This window comes from Sparus aurata, chromosome 11 (genome assembly GCF_900880675.1).
Source record: "Sparus aurata chromosome 11, fSpaAur1.1, whole genome shotgun sequence".
Taxonomy (NCBI): Eukaryota; Metazoa; Chordata; class Actinopteri; order Spariformes; family Sparidae; genus Sparus; species Sparus aurata.
The window spans coordinates 1907674-1933828 of NC_044197.1; the positions used below are offsets into that span (position 1 = coordinate 1907674).

A 26155-nucleotide genomic window follows, 5' to 3' on the forward strand; every position below is an offset into this window, starting at 1 on the left:
GAGGCTGGATCGCGTGAAGGATCCTGTTCTCAAAGTCCGGATAGTCGGGTCGAGAGGAGCAGAGAGTAACTGAGGTGATCATCTTTGTTCACAAAGAGGTTTCACACTGTGGCTGCAGCCGAGGCTCCAAGCAGCGCCGACATGAAGCCGCTGCAGTGTCATTTTAACACAACATGCAGGAACCAGAAGAGACGTGACGGTACACACCGTAACGTTGAGATCTGTCTCAGCCGACTGTTTATAATCGTATAGATGCTGTTGGTGTTTTGCTCTACATGAGATAACAGAATCACCATCAGTACACAGCAGACTCAGACTGTGTCTCAGTTCAGGTCTGCATCCTTCAGAGGAGCATTTGAAGGCAACAACGCGTCACAACGCCACGTGAACGCTGTCCCAATCTGAAGGCTCCTCCAGATGCTCCTTCTTCTCCCTGTTTTTGGAGGATGCACCGCTACGATCCTTCGTGGCCTCACATATCCCAAGATTGTTTGCACACAGGAAAAATAAGAAAGAAAGAGAGAAAATGGCGACATCACGTGGCGTAGATCGTCACTTTCGCGGGCCTGGGCGGCAGAAATCGTGACGTAAGGGTAAAACATCTGGTGACGCAACCAGGAAATGCTCCAAAGACTAGACCGTCACATTTAACAACGGCTGACGAGGTTAACAAGGTCTCTCTGAAGGACTCGCCTTCAAAGACCACAAAGGCCGAGTCCTTCAGAGGATGCAGACCCTGAACTGAGACACAGCAGACCCTGTCCGGTGCTGTTTCCAGGGGGGGAAGTTCACTGAAGACTCGGTTTGGAGGGCTGACCATCGCTGGGACTCTTCCTGATGTTGCTAAAGACAGTAACTACAACAACACAACAGTGGAACGCAACAAAGACGTGTGAGTTAAATGTTTTTTGCTCAAAATCAGGTCACGTAATCATCGCCAGTAAACAGCAGGAGCTTCCTGGCTCTCGCTGCCGGGACAGATGCTGTTTTTTGGACGGAAGCTTGACTGCGAGTCTGTAAGACAGACAGGATGACAGACACTTTTACACATTCTCATATAAGTTGCCGAAGACACGACCTACCTGACACCACGCCATCTGACTGCCGCACATTCTGTCCCTCCGCTGCCATTTCTGGAACCCCCACGCAGACAACGAGTCGGACTATCAGCACAATTCACGCCTTAAAAAGGCAGCGTGAACTGGACTTTTGTGACACAATAACAGGAATCAATTCAAAAATCAACAGGAATTTTGCCTTTTTGGGGGGTTTTGGCGGAGAGGCCAGTTTAGGGACTTTGATTAATGTCTTCTATATTTCCCCCCAAAATCCCTGGCCGCTGCCCTCTGAGAGAACATAATGATCATCAAACAACAGCTTCTAAAAATCAGAAGAACAAAGTTTCTCTTTGTGTGTGAATCACAAAAACCTCATTAATTCACACGCACACGTCCTCAGATAATCTATTCTAACCCGGGTCTCCATCCAGCACACACAGAACATCCAGCCAAGGCTCACTGTTCAGAATTCATGAGCAGATACAGAAGTCGAAGTGTCTCGAAAAAAAACAAAAAACAAAGCCAATCAAAGTGAAAACAGTTGTGATGTGAGGAGGAGGCGATTACTGGAACTGGAAAAACAAAGAAACTCAGCAGCTGTCTCTAAAAAAAAACCCCAGAAAAAATCTATTTTCTCGGCGGCGGCTCACTTTCACTAATCAGGTATTAGTTTAAAGGCCATTGTTAACTGAGGACAATACAAACATTTCCTGTCGGCGTGCAGCCCATCAGGCGCCTGCCACTTACACTAAATGGATAATTGAGAAAAAAATAAACTGTGGGGTCCGATCGCTGCAGGCCAACTAGATCTGCGAGCTAGTGCGAGTGTGAGGGAGGAAGCTCGGCCTTTTGGTTTGCTCAGTGTGTGTGTGTGAGTGTGTGTGTGTGTGTGTGTGAATGAGAGAAAAAGAGTCGGAGGGGCGAGCGCACGCAGAGCCACCAGTGGAGGAAAATTGAAGGCAGATTTTCCACGGCAGGCGTTGGCTCTAAATTGCTCGTTTTGGACGGGGAATTTGCTCTGGCACGAGATGTGACAATGATATTCATTTCAGAGCTCGCCCCCATTTATACCAACACACACACACACACACACACACACACACACACACACACACACGGGCCCCAGCTGAACCAAAACTATTACAGAAAACTCAAACTGCCTTCAAAGGAGAAAAAGAAACATTCCTCATAGCCTCAAGTTTTAGGCTCTGATCAAAAGGCACGAGCATAAACTGTATCCCTCTTATACTCTCCGTCACACACACACACACACACACACACACACACACTTCTGTATGCCGTGTTCGGACGTCCACACACGCCCAGACCTGTAACATGTGCCCACACCGGGCTGATTTGATCCAAGCCCAGTGTCATGTTTCTGTGAATAATCATCTCCAACTGGTCAGGATGGAGCCCATTAAACAACAACCTCACCACACATGAGCTGATCCGGCTTCCACACAGAGACGACGGGCCGCTGCGAGGAGACAACAACAGAGATAAAGACACAAAAACAGTGCAAGTAAAAAAGAGTAAAACACATGAAGGACATCCGGTTTGTCTCTGCTGGAGAGTTTGTTGGTTTGAACGTTAATCCTTTAACTTCTGATGGCTAGTTTGGCTGAAATGTAAAGAAACAGGATGCAACTTTTGCAAAACAGCAGCAACCAGAAATTGTTGTTTTTGCGTCGTTTCTGTGACGTTTACAGGAACTCACACAGAGTTTTAATCTGAACCTTCTGTCCTGCAAAATGACTCAATAATGTCACATACAGAAAAATATATCTTTCTAAAGTAAAGCTGATATCAGAGGTAGCAGACCGGACGAGACCATAACGACAAAACTGGATCGAACAAATGTGAGTTTTATTCTGATTAATTAAAGTTTTCATTTGAGGGAACTCAACTTTATCTCTTGTTTAAAGAGATCACAGCTTAATAACAAGTAATCAAAGTTATCTGTTGAATCTGTGTTTACTGAAATGTATCAGTAACACCAAATATCAGGATTCATTGATGTTAATGGAAATAATATTAGATGATTCCCTTGAGGAATGAATTAAGAGAGAATTTGTATTAAGCAGGTTTTTATTGCCTTAAAGTTTAACGACCAGCGCTGACGAGGACACAACGTCTGTGACGGGAGTCCAAACAGCGTTATTTCAACATTTCCATATTAAAAGACTGAAAAATTAACTTCCTGTCTCTCTCCAGGAAGTTACATGTTGTTGCTTTAACGTCAGACGGAGGTTTGAAACACGAACAACACAAAAATCAACTTCTTATTAAGTCTCTTTTGTTATATAATGAGCTTGTAAATTAATTAAATTGGTGGAGCGGTCGTTTTTAAACCTGCCTCATACTTTTCTTCTTGTCCGATGCATTCAGAGAGATTTTATCTTTTTATATTCGTTATTTCTTAAACTAAAGCGTTGACAGACAGAAGCGACTTTGTTGTGGCTCCTTCCTGCTCCTGGTGGTCAGCAGCAGTGAGGACGGTCGGCGTCCAGCAGAGGGAGTAAGACAGCTGATAATCTCTGGCTGAAGGTTTCACATGGACGCTGCATCACCGCCATCAGCTCCACCGTGCTGATCAAAAGCCTTTAACAAAACTGTTTCCTGTTTAAACTTTGGATCTGACGGGTGGAGTCGGAGCTGATGGAGCTGATGGATTTGCAGCTCCGGCTCCTCGATTCATGTCTTCAAAGCGAGCTGAAGGAGGCTGGACAGCGTATCACACACTTAACCCCGGCTGACAGGTAGATAACGCTCATGAGCACTCAGCAGACTCTTCTCATAATCTGTAAATCTGATAACTGTCTTTTAAAAGCTTTGTGACGAAGGAGGAATGATTCCCTGCGGTCAGTAAATGTCTGAGCCCTGGAGACTTCCTCCATATTTCCCAGGTCACTCACGTGTTCTGCTTGGAAGAGGCCGAACTTCCTGTAAGACATCAAGAAAAAAAACTTAAAAATAGCTGATGTGCCATGAGGGAATATGAACTCCGGCGATGATTACACAGTGACGATGTCTCTGCGCTCACGTCATGTCACTCACCATAATTGTTGTTTTGGTTGTTGCCCCGCTGGACCTCAGCAGGGCCGACGGGATTAAAATGCTAATTCATGGACCAGAAGAGTCACAACAGCCATTTAAGTCAGGCCAGAAGCTTCATCACACCGTAATTAAGTTACTTTAGGACGAGAGGAAACTATCTTTGGTCGCTGTGTTACGCACCGCGTGGGAAAATACAGCATGCGACATTTGGGTTTGTACCGACGTTGAGTGGTTTAAAGTTCTGTCACTCAGGGAGAAAATGTAGCAACGGCTAAAAGAACTTCACCAGAACTTCCCTCAGTTAGGATGATATATTTTACAAATGAGCAGCTGACACATGGCAACATCTGGATGGATGGTTGTTTGGTCAATAAAGTGTCAGGAAATGTTGAATTTGATGCGGATCAGTGTTTCGCAAAGTCTCCTCAAATGTCTCGTTTGGTCCACGACCTTCTCACGACTCAAACCAGTGAATCATTGATTAATCAGCTGCAGTCAGATGATCAGACAGGTTGGAACCGAACTTCCAGGTTCATTTATCAGGATGAGAATGAAGGTAAACGGTGAAATTAACACCGAAACTGTCTCTGCTAAACATCCATCACAGCCCAGCGACCCGCTTCACCTCTGACCTCCTGCGCTCCAGCTGAGGGATTATCAGCATCACTCGAGCTCATCGACCACATCAAGAGGTTTAGATCATCTGTGTAAGACCTGAGCTCAGAAATCAACGTGGTGAGGACAATATTGAAAGTAAATGACGGCCAAAACTACAAAATTAGACACACGTCGTAATAAAAACCAGCATAGGAACGAGAATAAAAGCCTCGTTAAAGCTCCTGTTTGTAAGGAAGTTGATTTTTGCTCGTCACATACTGGGCTGGTGGCCAGGCTTCTGTCCCAGAACAGTGTTTTGGACGAGTTAGGAATTCATACAAACACGACCTTTAAATCTTTAGTTTCATACGTATCAACATTTCTACAATATGTTGATTTTCATGTCAGGAAGTAGAGAAGGACGGAGGAGGCGTGACAGCTCAGCTCGGTGGCCGCTGTTCAAGATGGCGTGAAAAAGCCATTTTAAGTCAACATGTGATGTTTTCCTCTTCATCATCGTGTGGGTTTTTATGCGTGAACCTAATCAGATCATTCGCACGGCGTCGTCACAACATGAAGCATGAAACTGAACACAGAGTAAGTAAAATGGTAAAGTGGTTACAATCAGATAAACTTCTTGCATCTTTATCGCTGGACAACAACGTCTTCTCATGAGAGATACTGGACGATGTTTAATGACAAAACATTTAATTTCAGGATTTTTTATGCTAGTTATTAGAATATCTACACCACCGAGACCTTCACACACCCTGAAACAAAGTCGCACAACATTACTCTGCCCAAAAAAAGTGAAACATTTAGTAAAAAGTCTTGAATTTAGAGTATTTTTCACTTTTCGTGTCCACAGTCTGGGACGATCGCCGCCTCACGTGAGAGCGGACGTCAGATTGTGTCAGTGGGTGAAATCGTGCACGTTGTCAGTCGCCGTCAGACGATCGCACGCCACATGACGCACACACTGATCCTGCGTCGTCACCGGGGGACAATCGAGCTCTTGAAAAAACATCCAGCATGAATGTAACTCTGAGAGGTTCTGTGCTTTGTCTTCTTGCCTCGCCGGGCCATCGTTGCGTTAAAGACGAGATCCAAATCGTAATAAAACAGAAGTTATCGTTTAAAGTTTACATGGTCTCCAGATTCTGAGAGAATTTACTGACTTCTGAGGCCATAAAACTTTCCTGAAACCCTGTGAAGACTTTCAAAAATAGTCCATGTTAATCAGAAAAAGCAACCATCTTTTTTTTTAATGGGGAGAAGCAGCCAGATATTCTCAGTTCCTGAAGAGAAGAAACAACAAGTTGTTGGCGAGGAGGAGTTGGGTGCATATGGCCGTCTGCATTAACCTTGAGAAGGCAGTTTGAAGTTAATTATGTTTCTTTTACAGTCCAACAGAGAGTGCACTCGAGCTCTGCATCTGTGTTTATGAAAAAGTGTGTAATAATAGTGACTTAATCACACAAACAGTGCAACCTCTCAGTCAACTTGACTTTGCGTGGAAACTCCACATCTCGGGACATTCTTTTGGTTGTTCACCCAAACCACACACTGTTAACAGCTGTGCAGTATTTCACTCCGACTGCGCACAGAGTTTCTTTTTTTTCTTCTTCTTCTTTTTAGTGCCGAGCTCTTTTCCAAAACCACTCATTAATAAAGTATTTGTGATCATGTGGCACTGACAGCAGGACAAAGATCACTGCATGAGAGAGCGAGAGAGAGAGCGAGAGAGTGAGGGGGGAAGGAAGGGAGGGAAGGAAGGAAAAGAGGGAGGGTTAGAAGAGGAAGAAAAGCAGAGAGAAAAGGGATAAAAGAGGGGAAAAGGTGGATGTTTTAAGGGAGAAGGGTTAAGAAACACTCTCTTTCCCGCTCTCTCTGCACGCAGACTCCCCGCCCCTCCCTCGCCTTTACTGTCTCCTCTGTAATGAGCTCCAGATGTGCTGCTGAGGATGGGGGTGGGTGGGTGAGGGCGAGGCGAGAGGAGGAGGAGGAGGAGGAGGAGGAGGAGGAGGTGGAGCGATGGTGGTGGTGAGGGGGGAGCTGCCTTGCATGTCATGTGCTCAGGCGTGGAGAGACGCTGTCCGAGGGGACGCTGTCAGCCCTGATGGAGTGGCTGGCCCGGGCCCGGGGGCGAAGAACAGGGGGGGAGCACGAAGGGTGGAGGGGAGTGGGGGGGGGTCAAAATGATCTCCACATCTGGAATCACTTCAGGTCAGCCCGGGCCCTGGCCGTGAAAGGTGAGACCGGGCGCCTGGCAGGGGAGAGGGGGGACAGGGGTCTGACACTGGACATACCACAGTCAGGGATCAGTGAGCAGGAAAACAACCGACAGCAGAAAGTAAAACGGCTGAAAAGAAAACAGAAATATCCCCTTTTTGTTTTTAACGTGGCGTACAAAAAAACCCCTGAAGTCACGTTAATGAACCGCCTTCTTCATAACGACGAGCACTTAAACAAGTCCTTAAATCCTTCACGCAGTTGAAAAATGACAAACTTGCAAGAAGAAAAGGCTCCTTTCCAAGTAAAAGTCCCACATTCAAAATAAACTAATTCATCGCAGTGAAACCTCCCACGGTGGAGATAATGAAATGTTGAAAGGTTTTCCAAATTGTCGTGCTTTCATGGGGATTTCCCCGCTTTCAGATCAGAAGAGGGATCACACGCCGGTCGAAAAAAATCTCAGACCTCATTCCTCTACGAGAACTCATACTGGGACTCAGAGACGCACTTTCATCGAGCGACAACGAGGCTGTTTCAGACACATTTTCACATGTCGAGTGTAAAATCTGAATCTGTTAAGTATCTCCGGGTAGTAAAGTAAAAAAAAATATAATAACAAGTCTCCAAAAATGAAAATATGGGTCTGAAATTTTTCACTTTTATGCCGAATGAAGCAGAAGACGACACAAATTAATAATGTGTTGTCGATAATATTTAAAAATGAATATAATGTTTGCTGCGGTCAAAACAAAATTAAATGTTGAACTTTTTAAAGGGAGTTCAGTCGTCAAAAAAACAAACGACAAACAAATCTGCTTTACAGGTTTTCTGGTTATTTGTTGAGTTGTAAACAATAAACCTGAACGCTCACGTGAGCTCACCTACTGAACCTACTGCGGTTTCATCCGAGCCCGCTTTTATGACCCGTGTTCGCCCCGTACGAGGACGAGTGTCGACATGTGCTTGTTGACGACGGAGGTTACGAGGGGCCAAAGAGAAGAAACACCTTGTGTGACAGCCGCGGAGTTAAAACGAGGCCCGGGGGCCCTCCATATTAAAGAGAGGATTTCCCTGCTCATAAATATCCTGTTTTTAAGATGGAAATTTCAGGTTGTGGTAATCAGGAAAAAAGAAAACACACAAAGCAGGAACAGCTTGAGGTTTCAGTGAAAGAGAATCTGTTCTCGAGTTGTAAATCTCCCTTTTATGGGCCGAGCACGAGGTCCAAATGCTCTCAACTATAAACATGCTTATTTCTTATAGTGTGACTGCGCTGCAGCAATCAAATATTTCTATTACGTTGATTTAAAAACCTTCTAACCATAAAGATTCACTCAGTGTTTCCAAAAAACGGGGGAGGGATTAATATTTTCCCTCCTTTATGAGATCTGTTGAATTGGACACTTTGCATTGCTTGAAATGCATTTTTATTAATATACAAGTTTTCATTCTGTTACAAATAAAGTATATCATAGGAAATTAAGAGAATCTACTGGTTTTGGATTCAGAAATACAATTAGCCTCTCCTTTATATTGGACTATTACATGAGAATCAAAATGCGTTGAAAATGTTTGCTGGTCAGTGGTATAAAATGGAAAGAAATGTGGAAAAACAAAACTAACTTTTCTTTAAAAAAAAAAAATGCATAAATGTCAGAAGTCTGTGTCAGTTTGTTGTTGATTCTAACAGAAAAAAAAAGAAAAATCCCGAACTTGGTGTGTGATTTTATCCCACAGCTGAAGGGAGGAAGAGAAGTCCACGTAGTCCGTCCACGCGTCTCCGTCGAGAACGAGCTCGCTGATTGGATAACAACAAAAAATGAAAAACTCGCCCTCCGCTTCAGTCACAATCACACATGTAAAAACTACGCAGATATTCGGCTACAGCATCCAGCAAAGATGTCTTTTTTTTGTACAAACGAGAGTTCAGTGATGCTCAGGAGGAAGTGAAAAAAAAATCAAAATAAAAAAAAATAGAAGGCGGCTTGGGGGGAAAATCCTGCATCACTCGCTGTCCAACATTTTTGCATATAGGTGTAAAAGCGATCGAGGCTCCGTGGGTGTGTTGAGGTGGTTCTCATCCCAGAGACGGTGTCCCGTCTGCAGGGGTCCGACGGCAGAGAGGGTCCCCTCCCCTCCCGCGCCTCCCCCCCCCAGCCTCTCCCCCTCCTCTCAGTTGACCGTGGGCACCTGGTTCAAGCTGTACTCCTTGGCTTTGAGCCGCAGGTTGGCGATGCTGTTGGCCATGTTCATTCCCTGGGACGTGTTGGTGTTGGAGCAGGTGGGCGGGTAGGTGGCCATGGCGCTGAGAGACAAGAGGAGGGGAGAATGGTTACATCACCTGAGGCTGACATGACACAGCTGTGGAAATATGAAAGAGGTGTCACATGATCAGCTCAAAAGATTTCATGTAAATCTGACGTTAAGACGTTTACAACCCCCCCAAAATAATCCCTTAACCAGAGTTTTTGCACATTTTAACTTCACTGTACGTCACAGTAAGTGAACGCCTCTCGCAGTAAAAGCCTACAGTAATGAGAGATAACCTCCCAGATTAACTCGGCTCTTAACCAACAAACAGTTTGGAGGAACACGTCTGTTTCATCTTGTTTCCCATCAAACTCCTCCACAGATTCTTCCTCTCCCATCTCAGGCGGCGATTAACGAGCAACCGGGTCGTCACCAGATTGTAGTTTTTGTTCCTTAAACCATCTGCAGTTGTAAAGCGTCCCGCTCCGTCTCTCTTATCCTGGATTTGTTTTACTGCCTCTCTTGATGTTTTTTTCCTTTTTCTTTGGAATTAGTGGCTAAGAAATTAAACCAGAAGTTTAAAACAAATGGCAGATGACGAGCAGAGTTTTTTTGTTGTTGTTGTTGCTCTAATTCATTGGTTCTCATCTCGGGGGGGTCGTGAGTTAAACGTCCAGAGGTCACCAGATGTGTTGGAGAAGAAAAAACAACATATTTTTAGACTGGAGAGCAGGTTTGACATTTAACTGCCTGTATAAGCGGAATAATTTACCTTGAAATAGATTTTATGTGAGTGTTTAGAGAAGGTGAACACCAACCTGACTTATCTGATAATCACCACTGAGCTTTCTGCTACGCCTCATGGTCTTCATCAACAGGTGGAGTGTGATGAAGCCGCCGACTGATCCGCCGACCTTCACTGTCACGGAGATCATTTTCATCATCGTACATCGGTTTCTTTTCAGCCTATTTTCAGGATCAGGAATTCTTATATTCTTGTTATTTTGAGCCTATTTTTACTCTTTTTCTGTGCGATTGTATTTAAACTAAAATGTGTTTTCACCTCCTCTCACTGAGGACAGATCTCTCTCTCTCTCTCTTTCTCTTTCTCTCTCTCTGTTTCTACATGATTTATTGTTTTGTTTGTTTATTTGAACCAAAATGCCATAAATCTGTGTCGCCTTTGTTTTCCGGTTCATGCCAGGAGTCGATTTAGCGAAGGCTAAAAATTAGCTTTTTGTCTTGGTGACAGCTCGTCTGCTTTTGTTGTTGTCAAAGTGATCTCCACACTCGTTCCTAAAGACTGGACATCTACATGTTTTCTCTTCGTACCTTCATTCAGTTTGTTTGTATTTATGCTTTCAACACTCATCTTTAAACCTCCCGAGGAGCCGGCTGCAGTAACACGGTAACAAATCTGCACTCAAAATCTAAAAGAAAACTTTCTTCTCTTGTTTTCAACTGTTTTTTATCACTTTGAATTTGAATCAGAGCACCACGTCTCCATCACCAGGTGGATCTGTAAAACTATGTCCGCAATTCCATCTGATTATTGTCTTTGTATGTCTTTGTCATTTTGAGATATATCGCTTCATAAATACAAAATAGCGGCGGGACAGCGAGCTGCTCCGCGTTCCTCTGGAATAACTGTCAGATCCTTTAATTCTTAGAAAACCAGAAAGGTTAGAAAAATACTTTTCAAATAAATAAGGTGTTAAATAGTTAATTACTTACTTCTACATTTGAAATATAATTTTTTTTTAAATAGTCTTCTTATTCAGTTGGAATCCATTGTTTTGTCAGATTTTCTGAGAATTAAAGGATTTAAGAAAAAATCCTGAATCACTTTTTAAAGCGTTGATGCACGCTTTCAAAATAAAAGACTGAGGAAAAAAGCTGTCGTAATTTTTTTCAAAGTGTAAGATAAAAAAAACAAGATAAATTATTATTAACATTCAAAATTAGATTTTTAATATTTTTCTGCTTTTCTATCTTTGGTTGTTTTTCTGACGTCAGACCAACTGTTGTGTATTTAACGTGCTGCACAATGTGTTTGTGCAGATGGATTTCAGACGTCTGCGCTGCATTACGACACGACGACAACAACATGACTTTAAAAATAAAAGCAGACGGGATGAACGCTTCATCTCTAGCGTGTTTCAAACAGCAGTATCTACATAAAGTCATCAATCTGCAGGAAAAGACGACAAGTTAAAATGTGCAAAAAGAAAAAAAAAGCTGGTTTGATTCTTTAAAGACAACAAGAAAACTTAATGTATTTAATTAAACAGGAAAATCTACACAAACACATTAAAAAGGTTCAATAGAATTAAAGAAATACAATCAGGAAACAACTTGACAGTGAAACAAACAAACAATAAGACATGTAAATGGAGTGTATCTCACTTTTCTTTAACATGAACAGAACTCATTGTAGTAAAGTGAAGGCGTACTTGTTCTCTGAGGGCAGCATTTTCTGTGGCACTCGCACTGGCCCCCCCTCCGGCATCGGGTACCAGCTTTAGGATAATATACAGTCAAACGTTAGCACCACATTAGCATTATTCCTGTTTCACAACAGATTTCCCTCGCCGCTCTGCGTCCGGCCAACAAGCTCTCAGTGAGCTCGAGCCGCGGCCGCAGGGTCTGACATTTTATACCGACTTTCATAACGGAGGATTACTGTAAATCATGACCAATGTAACCAGAGTCACAAAAAATGTTGCCCAGAAGAGCTCTGTCCCTCTGTGTAGCGTTCATTATCTGGTGTAGTGTAGCACAGAGGGGTCGCGGGGGTCAACGGTGGATTTAATACGCTTTGTTTTCACATTATCACCTCGTCAGGAGGGGCGTGGGATCTGGCCCCGCCCCTCCCCTCGCGCTCCCTGACAGAGGGGAGCGGTGAGAGCGAGGCGAGACGAGACGGCTGTTTTGATTCAACACAACTGGTTTGGAGTTAGAAAACGTGCAGGACGGGACAGAAGAGAGGAGACACACAGCGTCCACGAGCCGTCTGAACGCTTCCTCACAGCCATGCAGGAAGAATTCTAAACTTTAAAGTGTTTTATGATTAGAAACAGACAGTGAATGTATCTCAGGACACGGCGTGTGATTTATCCTCTTCCTCGGCCACACCCATGTTCTTTCATTACCACAGATACTCACGAGAGCACCAAATGTGGATAACAGGAACCCAAAAATGCAAAAATTCAGTCTCATCTCCGACAGAAAGTAGAAAACAGATCTGGAGCTTCACAGTAGAACAGAGTTGCAGCATTCTGCTGAACAACTGAAGCAGCTGGAGACTTGATTTAAAACAGAGAAACATAAAATGGATCCATTGGCTTCTATAAGCAGAAGCCCAGAGATCCCAAACTGATTTTAAAAGATGTTATTTACACCCTCTGCAACGCTGTTAGCTTAGCAGCTGCAGTGAAGTCTTCTGCAGATCGAACACAGCAGACGAGCTGTACGGAGACATTGAATATCTTTTTGGTTGTTTCTCTGTTTTAAATCAAGTCTCCAGCTGCTTCTGTTGTTTCTGCTGCAGCTCTGTTTTACTGTGAAGCTCCAGAACTGTTCTGTGGACTACGAGATTAAATCTTCATTTTTGGGTGAAGTGTTCCCTTTAATCTGCCACTGATAATAGTCCCCAGCAGACAAACTACTTCTCCCTGTTTGTTTAACGACAGTGAGCAGCTGTTTCAGGAAAACAACCTGAACAGAACGTGAATCTGTGAATCTGTGAATCTGTGAGGTGTTTTCTGAAGGTCTTCGGTCGGAGCCAACGGGCTCGGAGCTGAGACAGGAAGTGGGACGCTATTGAGAGACGGACTCATGCGAGTTAAGTTGGACTGAATAAAACAGGCGGACATTAAATGTTGCGCTGAGACGCAGCTCGCCGGGTTTGAGTCCAGGTGGATCAGAGGAGATGAAGTATGAGGAGTATGTGCAGGTAGAGCAGGACGAGGAAATGAAACAATAACAGCAGGCAGCGCCGGGGTCAGAGTGTGTGTGTGTGTGTGTGTGTGTGTGTGTGTGTGTGTGTCACGGTGGTGTTAACGTGTGGTTATTGTGGTATCAGCTTGAGCTTTTTCAACTGGAGACAGTTTGTGTAATTCTACGTTCTGCAGCCGAGAGAAGAAAAGAAAGCAGAGAAGAAGAAGAAGAAGAAGTCAGGACTGAAGTTTAGTTTACTGCAGCAGCACTGTAGTATTTAGAATAATGGGTTTATATAATACTACAATACATTTAACTGGTTTTACATCCAATGTGAGATACATTTATTTATCATTATTTCCTTGTTTCCTTCCGTTTGTTCGTTGGTCTTGTTTCTTTGCTACTGTTTTCTTTCATTCCTTTATTTCTTCCCTCCGTTTCTCCAGGTGTCAGTCCGTCATTCCTTCCAATTTCAACTGAAGTAAAAGCATAAAAATCCCCCAACTTTCACACTAACACTTGACTTTTACTGCTGATCTCTGAAGACGGGTCAGTTATGAAACATCCTCCGAATTCTTGACTGAAATTGACAACGCATGTTGGAGACGAGCGGCGGCGCCAGCGGGCTTCTTCTTCCTCACTCAGCTGTTTTGTCTGTGTTTTTAAGAATCACAGTCTGAAGCAGCGACCTCGAGAACGCTTTTTAACCCTTTTGTCAGATGGTAGTTTTTATCTTTTTATATCACAGACCACCTTCATCACTTTTTCTTTTAGACTTCAGTAGCTGCACTTCCTCCTCCTCCTCCTCCGTGTTAGCAGACATGTTAGTACAGACGCCGTGCAGTGTGTGAACAGGGTGCTGAAGTGTAAATGTCGGCTTACTGGGTGAGAGAGCAGAGCAGTCTTTACCTGTAGGGGGCGGCGCTGCCCCAGGACAGGTAGTCGTTCGGGCGCGGTGCCGGGCGCGGTACGATCGGCTGCTCCACCGCCGTCACGTCTCCCGAGTACGACTTGAGGAGCGAGGCGTTTTTGCTGGCCAGCATGGCGCGCTCGTTCCTGCGAAACTTCGCTCTCCTGTTCTGAAACCAAACCTGGAATACAAAGAGAACAACACGATGAATGTCTCTGTGTTTAAAGCTGCTTGTTTGGGAGTTTTTTAGTCTTTACAAAGTTTTTACAGAAGCCTTGAAAGTATCAAAGATACGAAAACAATCAGGAGTTAATATCCCGGGTTGGTGCTGGAACTCAAAGGTCCAACAACTTTTAACCACAGCTCACAGTCTTCATCACTGCTGAGAGCTTTATGGTGCTGCTCCTCTGTTTGTTGGTTGGATATTTGTTGACCCAGATTACCAGAAATTTGAGGAATTCAAGAGACTTTTTGTTTTCAATGTGCGATAAACACACTCAATAAAAGACTTATGAACCGGATCATTTTCCTCCTAACACTAAGTCGGATCAGGTTTTGGGTTCTTCTTGAATAGTTCTCATCTGCATCGACCCATTCTGTCTTGATTTGGTTTTGTTTAACAATCACAATAATCAAAATATATCCAGAATGGCACTCACAGACACCAGCCACCTAAATATAACACCTTTCCTTCAAGATCCATGCGTTCTGAAATTACTGAAAACATCCTGGATCCAAAACCTGCTCAGCTGTTTTTGTGTCATCCTGCTGAAAAACCAACCAACAAACCTCCTCGGTGGAGGAAATTATTAAAGCTTTGCCTTTTCTTGTCAGCAGAATACACACATATAATAACCTAAAGTACTGAATACTAAACTAACTATCATAACACACACTCACAAACACGCATTGAATTACGTTAAAAGTGAAAATCAACATCCGTGATCTGTAACTTGTTTTTTTCTTCACTAAAAGTCTAAATTCCTTGTTGTTCTCCGGCTGTGTTTCTCTGCACTATGTGAAGTTAAATAAAAGGAAACAGAGGCCGTAAAAATCTAAAACCTCCTCAGAACAGATCAAACAAACGGAGGCTGAATCTCGGAGTTAAAAACTGTCGTGTTCTCTCCAGCACGCACACATCCTTCATCCACATGTCACCATCATCACCCTCCTCTTCCTGATAAACACATGATGATGTGTCTCGGGCCGGGAGGGTTCTGGTGATTGGGGGGGGGGGGCGCTAACGTTGTTCCTCGCTGTGAAATAAAATCCATTATTAGAAGCCGTGGGCGCTCGCAGGGGCTCGCTGTCCGCTGACGCACAGCCTCAGGAATGAGCCCCAAGTCTCTTTTATCAAAGGATTTTCTGCATCGCTCTCTGCTCCACATTAATCACAGATGTGCTGCTTCGCTCCCTCCAACATCACCATTTCCTCTTTCCCACTCGCTCTGCCCACAGAACAAATACTCTCACTGCTGCGTTCAGGGAGCGCGGGCAATTACAGGAACATATTCATATACATCTGCAGGAAATACAGTGAATACTCTATCCAGTCGAACATGTTTTATTCATGATCGCTAAACGTAACGCCTGAGAGAATAACTGCTCCGACATTCCAGCGTTTTATCAGTTGAACCAGGGCGTGACTTTCCATGTGAGACACACGTGACGTGACATCGAGATCCCACTTTTCTTCTTCTACAGTTTCGCAGCTGCAGCTCGAAACGCGAAATTTCTGTCACAGGATTTACCCGACCGATCTGATTGGAGGAGGCGGACACAACTCAGGAAACACTCTGGGAACAAATATATTCAACAGGTTTGAATTTGCGATTGATCACAACGTGCTGATTAATTACGCTGATGACACTTTTTTTGTTTAGGCTGATTAATCAGAAGATGAAGGGGTGGAGCCGAGTCTTCAGCAGCCATGTGTAGAGCAGAGCGGCGAGCAGTTTGACCTCACGTAAGTCATCTGACGTTTTCTTTTTTTCTTTAATCAAGCAAAAGAAAAGTTTTTGTCTGCTTTAACTTCTCAGTCTGAAGTAAATACTCTTGTCACAGAGTAAATAATGTAGGAAAATAACACCAGTAATGAAATCAGGCTGAATTCTTCCCAAAAAATAAAAATAAAAGAAGGTCGAATGACAGCGTGAAGGAAGCACGCCTGCCATTACTCAACCAAAACAGTTTGAGGCATTGTTTCCCCGGTCACTGTTTACAGGGAACACAGAGAAAGAAGGTGAGGTGAAACAAGAGTGAAGAGACGGACGTTCACTGGACGGAGACGCTGATCTCTTCGTCCTCTCGGCACTTTCAGACAGTTCAAACCATCGTTCTCTCTACAAAACCTGCCGACTTATCAATACAACCGGCTGTTTGACTCCGACTTCTCACTGACATGAGATCAGAGTTTCTGGATCAAACTGCGATTCGTACTATCGTCTTCTGCTCTGGACAGCAGCCGGGCTGCTAGCGGTAGCCATGATGCTAACGCCTTGTTTGCAACACAAAGAGGAGACGGGGGTTGTAAAGTCGTCTGTTTCCATTTTAAAGTTAGAAATAGAAATTTGGAGCGTTTAACGTGAAGGTCAAGAAGTGAAGCCCCACTGAGAGAGAGCAGGCGACACCCTGTGTCTCGTTTTTAATGTTTTTGGGGAGAATTTATTTTGTTATTTGAGAGATTTCTCAGAGGGGAACATGTCGTCTACTGATCACAGATTTGTTGACCAAAACCCCGAATTCCTCCCCGGCCGCTCAGGATGCACGAGAGAATGCATTTCCTTATTCCCAGCCCGGATAAATGTGGAGGGACTCATCAGGAAGAGCAGCCGATGTCAAAAAACCAAATCAAATTTGCGGATCATTAAATCAGATTTCTGTACCAGAGCGGTCGAGGCTCGGTTCACCAATGAGATGGAAAAAGACGATGTGGAGACAACGAGAGAGGAAGAAGAAGAAGAAGCCGCCGAGCCAGCAGACAGCTTTTAATGATGAAACTAAAGGAAACATTGATTTAAGATGAAGCAACATAGGCGAAGTTTGAGACTCAAACTCAAGATTCAACTGCAGATTATATGTTTTGTAATTAGAGATGTGAAAATGTTCTTAACTGAGTCTGAAAGGAACTAAATTAACTTCACTGTGTCCCCTCCCTCACTCCTGAATCCAACCCACAACCTACAGCGACCACAGGAGGCACAAGGTCCACAAATTAACTAATTATTCCAGTTGCATTTAAAGGAACAGTTCACCCAAAAAGTAATATCCAGTCCTCCTCTCCTCCTCCTGATGATATAAAGTCAGTCTTGATTTAAAACAGAGAAACAACCAAAGAAACATCAGATGTCTCCACGCAGCTCGTCTGCTCAATCCAAACTGATTTGAAAAGAAGTTGTTTACACACTTTTTTAATCTTAAATCTTCACTGTAGCATATAGCGTTAGCATGAATGAACTCGACCGCATGTGGAGGGTGTGAATAACATCTCCTCAGATCAGTGTGTGATCTCAGGGCTTCAGGAGAGTTGGATCACAGCAGACAAGCGGTACGAAGACAAAAATAAAGACTGAATTTTTATCCTGGGGTGAACTGCTCCTTTAAAATATCAAATCCCTCCTCTAGCTCCTTTATTCGGCTACATTTGAGAGTGTGACATCGCTCATTTGGCCAATTACAGGCAGAGTTTTTAGCTCCCGTTCTGCTGCAGCCTTCACGTGCTGAACACATTTGTCGTTTATCACTGATCTGTAAACCTCGGAGGGAAATTAGACGTCATTACATCCACTTTTCTGATAACACACGGCCCAAAACTGCTCGCAGACTCTAAACCATCAGCCATTATTGAATCTAAGAGAGCGTGTTAGCGGGATGCAAGTCGCTGACAAGTTCTTATCAGCTCCTTTGAGAGCCCGTAATGTGAAATCCAAACACGTTAATAGGTCCTGATAACTACCAGCCACCGAGTAAACCTGTAAGAGCTAACAGATGATGTGAGGACGCTGGGCACCATGTTGTTTCTGCTGCAACACAAAACACATCATAAATCTGTTCATATTTATAATTTTAGCTCCTCAGCAGGTCCAACAGAGCCACCAGAACCTTTTCTGTGGGTTTAAAACAATCTGTTCATGTGTGCTTTACAGTTTGATCCCCACAGAACTCTTCTTATATTTTGCACTCTGAGGACTTTTATAGCTAAGTCACTGCAGACGGAAGAAAACCTTCAAACTTCAACGGAATCAGGCTTTTATTTTGTAAGGAAAGAGGATGTATATCAGAGTAAAAGACTACCTGGACTCTGGCCTCGGTGAGGTTGACCCGGCGGGCCAGGTCCTCCCTGACGAAGGCGTCGGGGTAGTGCGTCCTCTCGAACACTCTCTCCAGAGCCTGCAGCTGGCTGCTGTTGAAGGTGGTCCGGTTCCTGCGCTGCTTCCTCTTCTTCTTCTCCTCCGTGTTCATCTGCTCGTCTGCAGGCAGAAGAAGAAGAAGGAGGCGATGTCACAAAAACTTTATGGCAACACAGAACATTTTAGTTTGCAGCGGCAGAGAAGATGCAGCTCCTCAGACTCCAATCAGAAAGTTATAAAATCACAGAACTTATAAGAACTTAATATTCAAGGATCCGAATCACGGCACCGTGTACAAATCTGAGGGACTCTTCCATTTTATTCTTCCACTCCAACCACATTTTGAAGGCAAATATTGGACTTTTTACTCTACGACAATCTGCCAAAGTAGCACACTTTTAAATTAATTGAACTTTATTGATATTTAGATAAAAAAAACAGATTCCAATAATCAGAAAAATGCTGAATATCAGTTCAGTCGACCCGTATTATACAGTGCATTCATGTAAACACACATATTATTTACTTTAATTCGTACTTTTGATATTTAAGTATATTTTAACACGATATCTTAAATTTTATTCAAGTATCAATGAACTCAGCTGTACTTAAGTTTTCTGCTACTTTACACTTTTTCTCCGCCACATTTCAGGAGGAAATCTTGTACGTTTTTTATTTCACAGCTACTTTTCAGATCGAGAGTTTATAAAATGATCAGATCATGAAATAAATTAAACTACAGAAAAATTATTTCCACCATAACAACATAAAATGTGACAATATTCACCTGATAAATTTAACTCTCAATGAGGCTGATTTGCTAAATTAGAGTTTACGTTTGATTCTTTACGTCGTCGTCGTCGATAAACACTTTTATCTGTGACTGAGAACGTTTACTGAAGTGAAACATCTCCACACTTACTCCAACACTGCTCATCTCTTCTCTTTACTCTGGTTATTATAAAAACTTCAAAATGTCAGCACTATATTATATTATATTTACACTCGTCTGCAGCAAACAGCACGATGTCTTTTCACAACACTGATCTGTGGAGATGCAAAGTGACAACGTAGTGTCGTAGTGGTATTGTTGTTATTTAAACTATGAGGATAAATGTCTTCAAAATATTCATTATATGACGTGAATTTGAAGCTTTATTCCCAAACATGCTCACACATCGGAGCAGTTTGAGGTTCAGGTGTTGATGGAGGACTCACAGCCAACCTGACCTGCAGCTTTCAGACGCACAGGTAACATTTTGAACACGGAGTTTTAGTTTAGCAGCACATGTTCATCACGTTGCATCTGAATCCTGATAATCTGATGACAATAACTACCAGGACCGCACGGCCGTCTGCACCAGGCTGAATGTTTAACCTGCTGCCGGACGGGAATCTGCAGCGAGACGCACCGAGAGCCGAGCCGTGTCACCGCGGCTCAAACACCAGCAGGTGAACCTCAACGTCACCGGGTCCAACCGGGCCAGAACCTCTGCTGCATCTCATCCCTCTCTCTGTCTACACACACTTCCTGTCTGGTCAAACGAGCCAATAACAAGAGTGCCAACTGTGTGTGTGTGTGTGTGTGTGTGTGTGTGTGTGTGTGTGTGTGTGTGTGTGTGTGTGTGTGTCACATTATAATAATTCTCCCGTGACAATAATATTTTCTCTGGAAAAGTTGTGAGCACCACAAACTAAACTACATTTATCTCTCGACTTGCACACATAAAACCAAAAGCATCCAGCGAACACGAGCGAGAACTTCATGTTTTTTCCTTTTTGTAATTTAGGTGAACTGATCCTTTAAGGAACTCCTTGGATCTGAGCCGAGAGTAAATCACTTGTTTCACCGGCCCGGAGACTAATTATCTAGCAGACAGACAGATGTAGAGACAAACAAACAGGACTGCAGAGGAAACAACAGCGTTCATGGTGAAGATAATCACATGATGCGAGTTGATCACAGACACCTTCTGCTCCACCGTCAGGCTCAGTCAGAGCCGGAGCCGCGACAAGACCACAAAATAACACTTACACATCGACAAAACAGCTGTGATCATCTGCGTAATTACACACACACACGCAGGAAGAGCAGCTGGAGTATTAAGTTACTTTGCAGATTTTGGATTTTGCGTTAAAATAAATCCGCCTGTTGTCAGATCGTCCAGAATCACGTTCACACACACGCAAGAAACAATGCTGTCGGTCGTTTGCGGAACATTTTGTCCTGCTAACAATTTTAAATTATTTATTTATCTTTATAGCTCTGAATTTGACAGAAGTTTCATTAGTGGTCATTAGTAGTCTGATAAAAACCGGATGATGATTCTTTTCGATGATTTATGGAATGAAGTTGGTCAATAATGAGAATTATCGATGTTCCTGTGCATCACTTCCTCTGACGACTGTGTGCTCTGACACATGACTTAATGAACAACGATCACTTGAACTTTTCATACATACATATACATTTTTACTGTTTTATCTGTTTTGTTATTTCACTTTGTTTTTGTATTTTTCAGGTCTCAAACTGTCTCGATGTCTCTCGGCGATAAACTGAAGTGACTACAGATCGTAACGAGTTTATCTGAGGCTGTTATTTGTTGCTCACGTTGATTTATTTTGTTTTGGGGTATTTTTAAAAAACATTAATGCAGAGTTTATTTCAGCTGATGCAGGAAAGTCGGATATGAATGTAAATTATTCAGAGTCAGATTCTTCTGCTGCTGTTTTACTTCAGGAAATATTCAAAGCATTTTGAGTTTACCTGTTTTTATTTTTTTGACTTTTCACCACTTTTACTTCTGTAAAATGGAATAAAATAAAATAAAATGAAGGAGGATTTCTTTTTTTAAAAAACACCTCAACGACACGATGACTTTTCTGAGCTTTCAGCTGCATCTCATGGTCGTCTTCACTCAGTAAATCTAAAATATCCAAATCTAAAAAGTTTAACACCGTCTCAACCTGCAGAAGAAGGTGTTCCATCTAAAAAGCTGAAAAACTGACACACACCAAAAAGTTTTTTACGTCCATGAGACCGTTAGAAAAAACTTTTAAAGTACATTTTAAAGCTAACACATACGGTAAAAATACATTTTTTAAAGAAATGACGTAACTGCTAACATCTTAATGCAGAATTGTGAATGTTAACTACTGCTACTCTTTCCACACACACACACACACACACACACACACACACACACACACACACACACACACACACACACACACACGTCGTCGCTGAGCATCACACACTCTGTCCTGCAGCAGATGCCGCAGTGTGTCGACACCGAGCCCGAGTTTGTTTTGTTGTCACCATGTTGACTAATTAAACCCCCCCATCTCCCCACCAGCACGCTCAGCCAATCAGGAGGCAGCAGAGGATAAACTAAATGTAAACTAAATGTAAACTAAAAGTAAACTAAATGTAAACTCTGCTTTAAAACGACTGAAGAGCAGCTGATTAATATAAACCTCCTGACACACACTGAGCACTTTGAACACACTTTCTCATCTCGCAGGATTTTTTCAGGCCTCATAAATATTTTCTGTGTTTTACCAGAAAAAAAAACAAAAAGCAAAATTATGAGAAAACTCAGAAACAAAGAAAAGACTCATTTCTGATTCTTATGTGTGAATTTAATCGATCGTGTCCGGTCACATTTATCTCAGGAGCTCTTTGTGTTTATTCACCTTTTATAGCCGACGTTTATCTGAAGGTTCAATCAATTTTTAAAAACACTCGTCTGCGTTTCTGTCGCCTGTTGAATTATCGATGCTGCAGCTCTGAATGTTTTTATGCAATGAAGAGTTTTAAATGACCTAAATGATCTTAAACCAATTACTCTGTTCACATGATTGGTTTTGTTTTAAATATCTTTATACTTTTAGATTTGTATCTTTTTTAATGTGTTTGATAATGAAGATAAGTTGAAATAATAAAATAAGTCTTTGCTCCTCGCTGGTCCACTCAGATTATAAAAGTAAAATGTTTTTGCTCATTTTACTTTTTTTTATTCTATTATTTATTATATTTTTGTTCTGTTTTAATCGTTCAATAACAGTTTTCTCTGTTTCCACACGAGAGATCAGAGAAGTTTTATCTTTTCGTGTTTTTACTCAAAACTGAAAATCAATAAATATGTGCAGATTTAAAGATTAGGGGGGAAAATAAACAGAGTTTGGTGAAGCTGATTTATTTTTCTTTCTTCGTCCTAATCCAGATAATCACTGTGTGACCTCTCAGGTTTATCTTGTTGACCCTCTGTGGGGGTCCTGACCCCCCGGGGCCCAACATCAGCACATTAAAACCATTAAAACACTCAATATTTCAAACAATTATCTTGCTTTAAGTGTAAAATCTCAATCTGCAACGTAAATACCAACTCCAACTCTCAGATTAATGAAAGATATATAATAAACATATTATTCCGAACATGTTACTTTTGCTGCAGGTGCTAAACTGCGCAGGATCTACTTTACGCACAGATTACGTGCTTTTATATTCCTTCACTCACTCACATGTGAATATTTATGCGTAAATATTTGAACCAGCTGAGGCCAAAACGCTCTCACCTGCCTCTCCTCCATCTTGTTTCCTCTCCTGACTCTGTTGTAAATCAGCGCAGCAGCTCTGAGGCTGCAGGCTGCACAGAGAAAAAAAGAGAAAACCCGGAGTGAAGTGACGGATTCTTGACAGTAAACTGCGGCTGTAAACGCTGACGGCAGCCGCACATGGCTGACCAGCGACCGCGCATAGTTTCCCCCCTCAGCCGCTGGAGAGAATCATGACGCGCTTCATTAGTGCTGCCCGCACCGTGTGATGACGTTACGACCGGAGAAAATGCGACAACAACATGAAGTCTGTCCGTCCGAGGAGAAGTAATTAAATATGATGATGACTGAGAATTTCATTTGGTATTAAAACGAGTCCTTAAGGAGGATTTTACGCGCAGGGCGTGTGCGTAAAAAGCGCGCTAAATTGGGTGAATCTGATCAAATGACAAATAAAAAATACTAAATATATTCTCCTGGTTCTCATCTGTGTTTAATTTAATTTAATTATTATTATTTAATATAAATCTGTGACAATGTGACACGGCTTTTAGTACATTCACAATTATTTTGTTGTCGTGAAATGATGGACAAAAATAAAAATGTATAAAATCTAAATGTTTTTTCTTTCTCTCGAAGTGGAGCTGAAAACCTTCCGGACTGAGTTTTCCTTTAATAGTCGTGCGAGTTTCTGCGCGGCGGTTTTTGGCCTCGGAAAGCTTTTAATTACGCCTGCAGGGTGACATTTAACGCAGCAAATCAAAGCCATTCCCACCAGCACCATCATCATCATCTTCATCATCATCTTCATCATGCTGCAGCTGCTGCGGCCAGCACGTGTGATCAGACTGATCTCATTAGCAGCTATCAGTGAAAGTCAATTAGTCCTCCTGCCACAACTCATTCAGGAGGAGAGATCTCACCGAGTCCTTAAAACAACAAACGGAACCACGTTTGGATTGTTTTTTACTATTTTAACTTGAAACGTTGATTTGCTCGATGTAGAACTTGTATAATGTGTTTGGGTAAAAATAAAGATAATTTGTGAAGCAGATTAAAGTTTTCGGCTGAGTCAGATCAACTGTTGCGTTCAAGTTTCTGTGAGAAAATCGGGAAAAATTAAACGTAATTTGCAGGATTAGGATGCTGTGTTAATCTACTGAAATCTATTTTAATCGAATTAAATAATAAAACAACAAAACCACCATTAATGTTTCAGCCCATCAAACCAACCCCAGAATGATTGTTTCCTTCTGCTGTTTTTTTTTTATTTAAACTCTCCTCTCAACACAAAAAAGATCCGATGAGCTGTTATTTGATTCCGTAATTGTTGCCGCGAAGACACGCGCGCTAATTATGACAAATGATTAGGCTCCGACGTTCTGAGAGTTTGACAGGCCGAAAATAAGCGTGAATTAACGGCGTGACCTCGCCACTTCCTCCCGCATATTTCTCAGCCGATTTTTTCTTTTAGCCTTTTAAAAAAAATAACAATAACACTCATTAAAGCCTGTAACGGTTCTGTCAGCCTCTGCAGATGGGCCTCCGAGCAGGAGAAGAGGAGGAGGAGGAGGAAGGAGGGAGCGTTTATTTACTCTCTCAACGGTGCGCCGAAGAGGGCGAGCTGCGGGTTTCTGCGCTTTCACCGAGTTTATCCGAGTTTTACTCAACCTCACTGCGCGTTTTGACGCAATAAAGTTGTAAATTTTCATTTCTGACCTCGTCAGCGGGCAGCTCAGCGGAGCAGCGCCCGCTTCTCACCTCACCAAAGTCGGCTTACACTTTTACGCACAGGCGGAGAGGAGCGAGTGACGGCGCGGGGAAAAAAACAAAACTGTATTTTATGATTATGAAATAATAAAATAAATCACATGTGGAGCACCAAACTATCACACACGCGTCAAAGCATCAAGTCACTTACTCAGAGTGTTTTCAGATGAAGTTAGAAAACTTTTTTCTCTTGAATAAAAAAGATGAAAACCTGCACGATCAAAAAAAAAAAACCAGCTTAAAGAAAAGCAGCGGCCTCGTTCTGGTCAGCAGGAGGAGAGGAGAGATTTATTACCCCGGAGTTTGACTCGCAGGGTTACTTCACTGACCATGTCCACCAACATCACCATACCTCACTGACATCAAAGTGTTAATGGTGAATTAATGGCCGTTTTGAGGGGGAGGCCGTCAGGGATGATGCATTGCCAAAACTCACTAAAGGATTCCTTCCATGCGCGCTGCGGAGCTCCATTCATGCGCTCTGCAGGCGGACACACGCCAGAACATAATGAAAACAAATGACTTTCAGTCCTCAGCTGCTCATTAGAACTACATTTGCGTGAACTCTGCGGTGTTTTCCGCAGATCGGGCCTGTTTTGAACGCTTTGTTTTCACATCTGCACTATTAAAAAAAAAAAAAAAAAAAAAAACGCACCAAAGAGGAATTAAACATTTTGGTGACGTGATCTGAAAGCAGTTTTTCTCTTCAGGCTCCTTTTTTTTCACTTACTCTCCTGCTGGGTCGTGTCGCTCCCGCTGGTCAGACCCGGGGACTCCAGCATACTCCTCCCCGCCTCCCCGACGCTCTCGTCCGCCTGGCTGCCGACCATTTCCCCGGCCTCTTCCAGATCCAACAGGTGGCTGACCGAGAAGTTCTTCTTGGCTTGCAGGTTGTCCAGGTTAGACGTGATCGGACTCTCCAGGCGGTTTGATATCGAGGCTTGCCTGTCCATTACATGTGCATAGCTAGAAGTCATGACGCAAGTGGGGAACAGCGGAAAACAGTGGAGCGGCGCTGAGAAGAAGAAGAAAAATGAAGAAGGAGAAGAAGAAGAAGAAGAAGAAATAGAAGCGAGCCAACAAGATCCGTGCGTGCAGCGGAGCGCGCAGGCTCCAGAAACCAGCCGGAGACAGACCCGGTTCTTCCGCGCAGAGAGCGGGTCTGTTCACATCCAAGATGAAGCCGCGGAGGGTTCAAAAACTCTTCAGCAAAGTTAAACTCCTACAGACAATCCATCCGGAGTGATCTCAGCTCGTCCCGCAGCCCGAGAACTTCTTCACACAGAGAAGTGGAACAGAGAAAGTCCTCTGAGTAGAAGCTTCTCTTCTCTCTTCCCACTCTGGTCGAGTCACATCTGAGCAGGAAGAGCTGCTGCTGCTGCTGCCGCTGCTGATGACGACCAGATGCGCAAAGCTCCGTGTGTGCGCAA

General features: G+C 43.0%; 1 protein-coding gene across 7 annotated transcripts; it reads right to left on the minus strand.

Moving 5' to 3' along the window:
- Positions 1-8359: 8359 nt before the first annotated feature.
- prrx1b (paired related homeobox 1b) lies at positions 8360-26155 on the minus strand. 7 transcript variants are annotated; one of them, XM_030432235.1, is made up of 5 exons: positions 25456-26153; positions 18343-18518; positions 14049-14230; positions 11654-11719; positions 8360-9255 (listed from the first exon to the last, which is right to left on the minus strand). In XM_030432235.1, exons 1-5 carry the CDS (start codon positions 25700-25702, stop codon positions 9123-9125), a joined length of 804 nt encoding a protein of 267 aa, XP_030288095.1. In that variant the 5' UTR covers positions 25703-26153; the 3' UTR covers positions 8360-9122. The 7 variants fall into 7 exon arrangements, with proteins under 7 accessions (XP_030288095.1, XP_030288097.1, XP_030288096.1 ...); XM_030432236.1 differs by having other exon boundaries at positions 9109-9311; positions 25456-26155; XM_030432238.1 differs by having other exon boundaries at positions 9128-9255; positions 11607-11719; positions 25456-26154.

Bases quoted from the DNA above. Each gene is read 5' to 3' on its own strand.
- prrx1b (XM_030432235.1), bottom strand. From the start codon at position 25,702: ATGACTTCTAGCTATGCACATGTAATGGACAGGCAAGCCTCGATATCA. The intron at 18,519-25,455 runs GTAAGTGAAAAA...TTCTGCCTGCAG, and splicing joins CGACACGACCCAGCAGGAGA to ACGAGCAGATGAACACGGAG. The intron at 11,720-14,048 runs GTAAAGACTGCT...ATTATCCTAAAG, and splicing joins GGCAGCGCCGCCCCCTACAG to CTGGTACCCGATGCCGGAGG.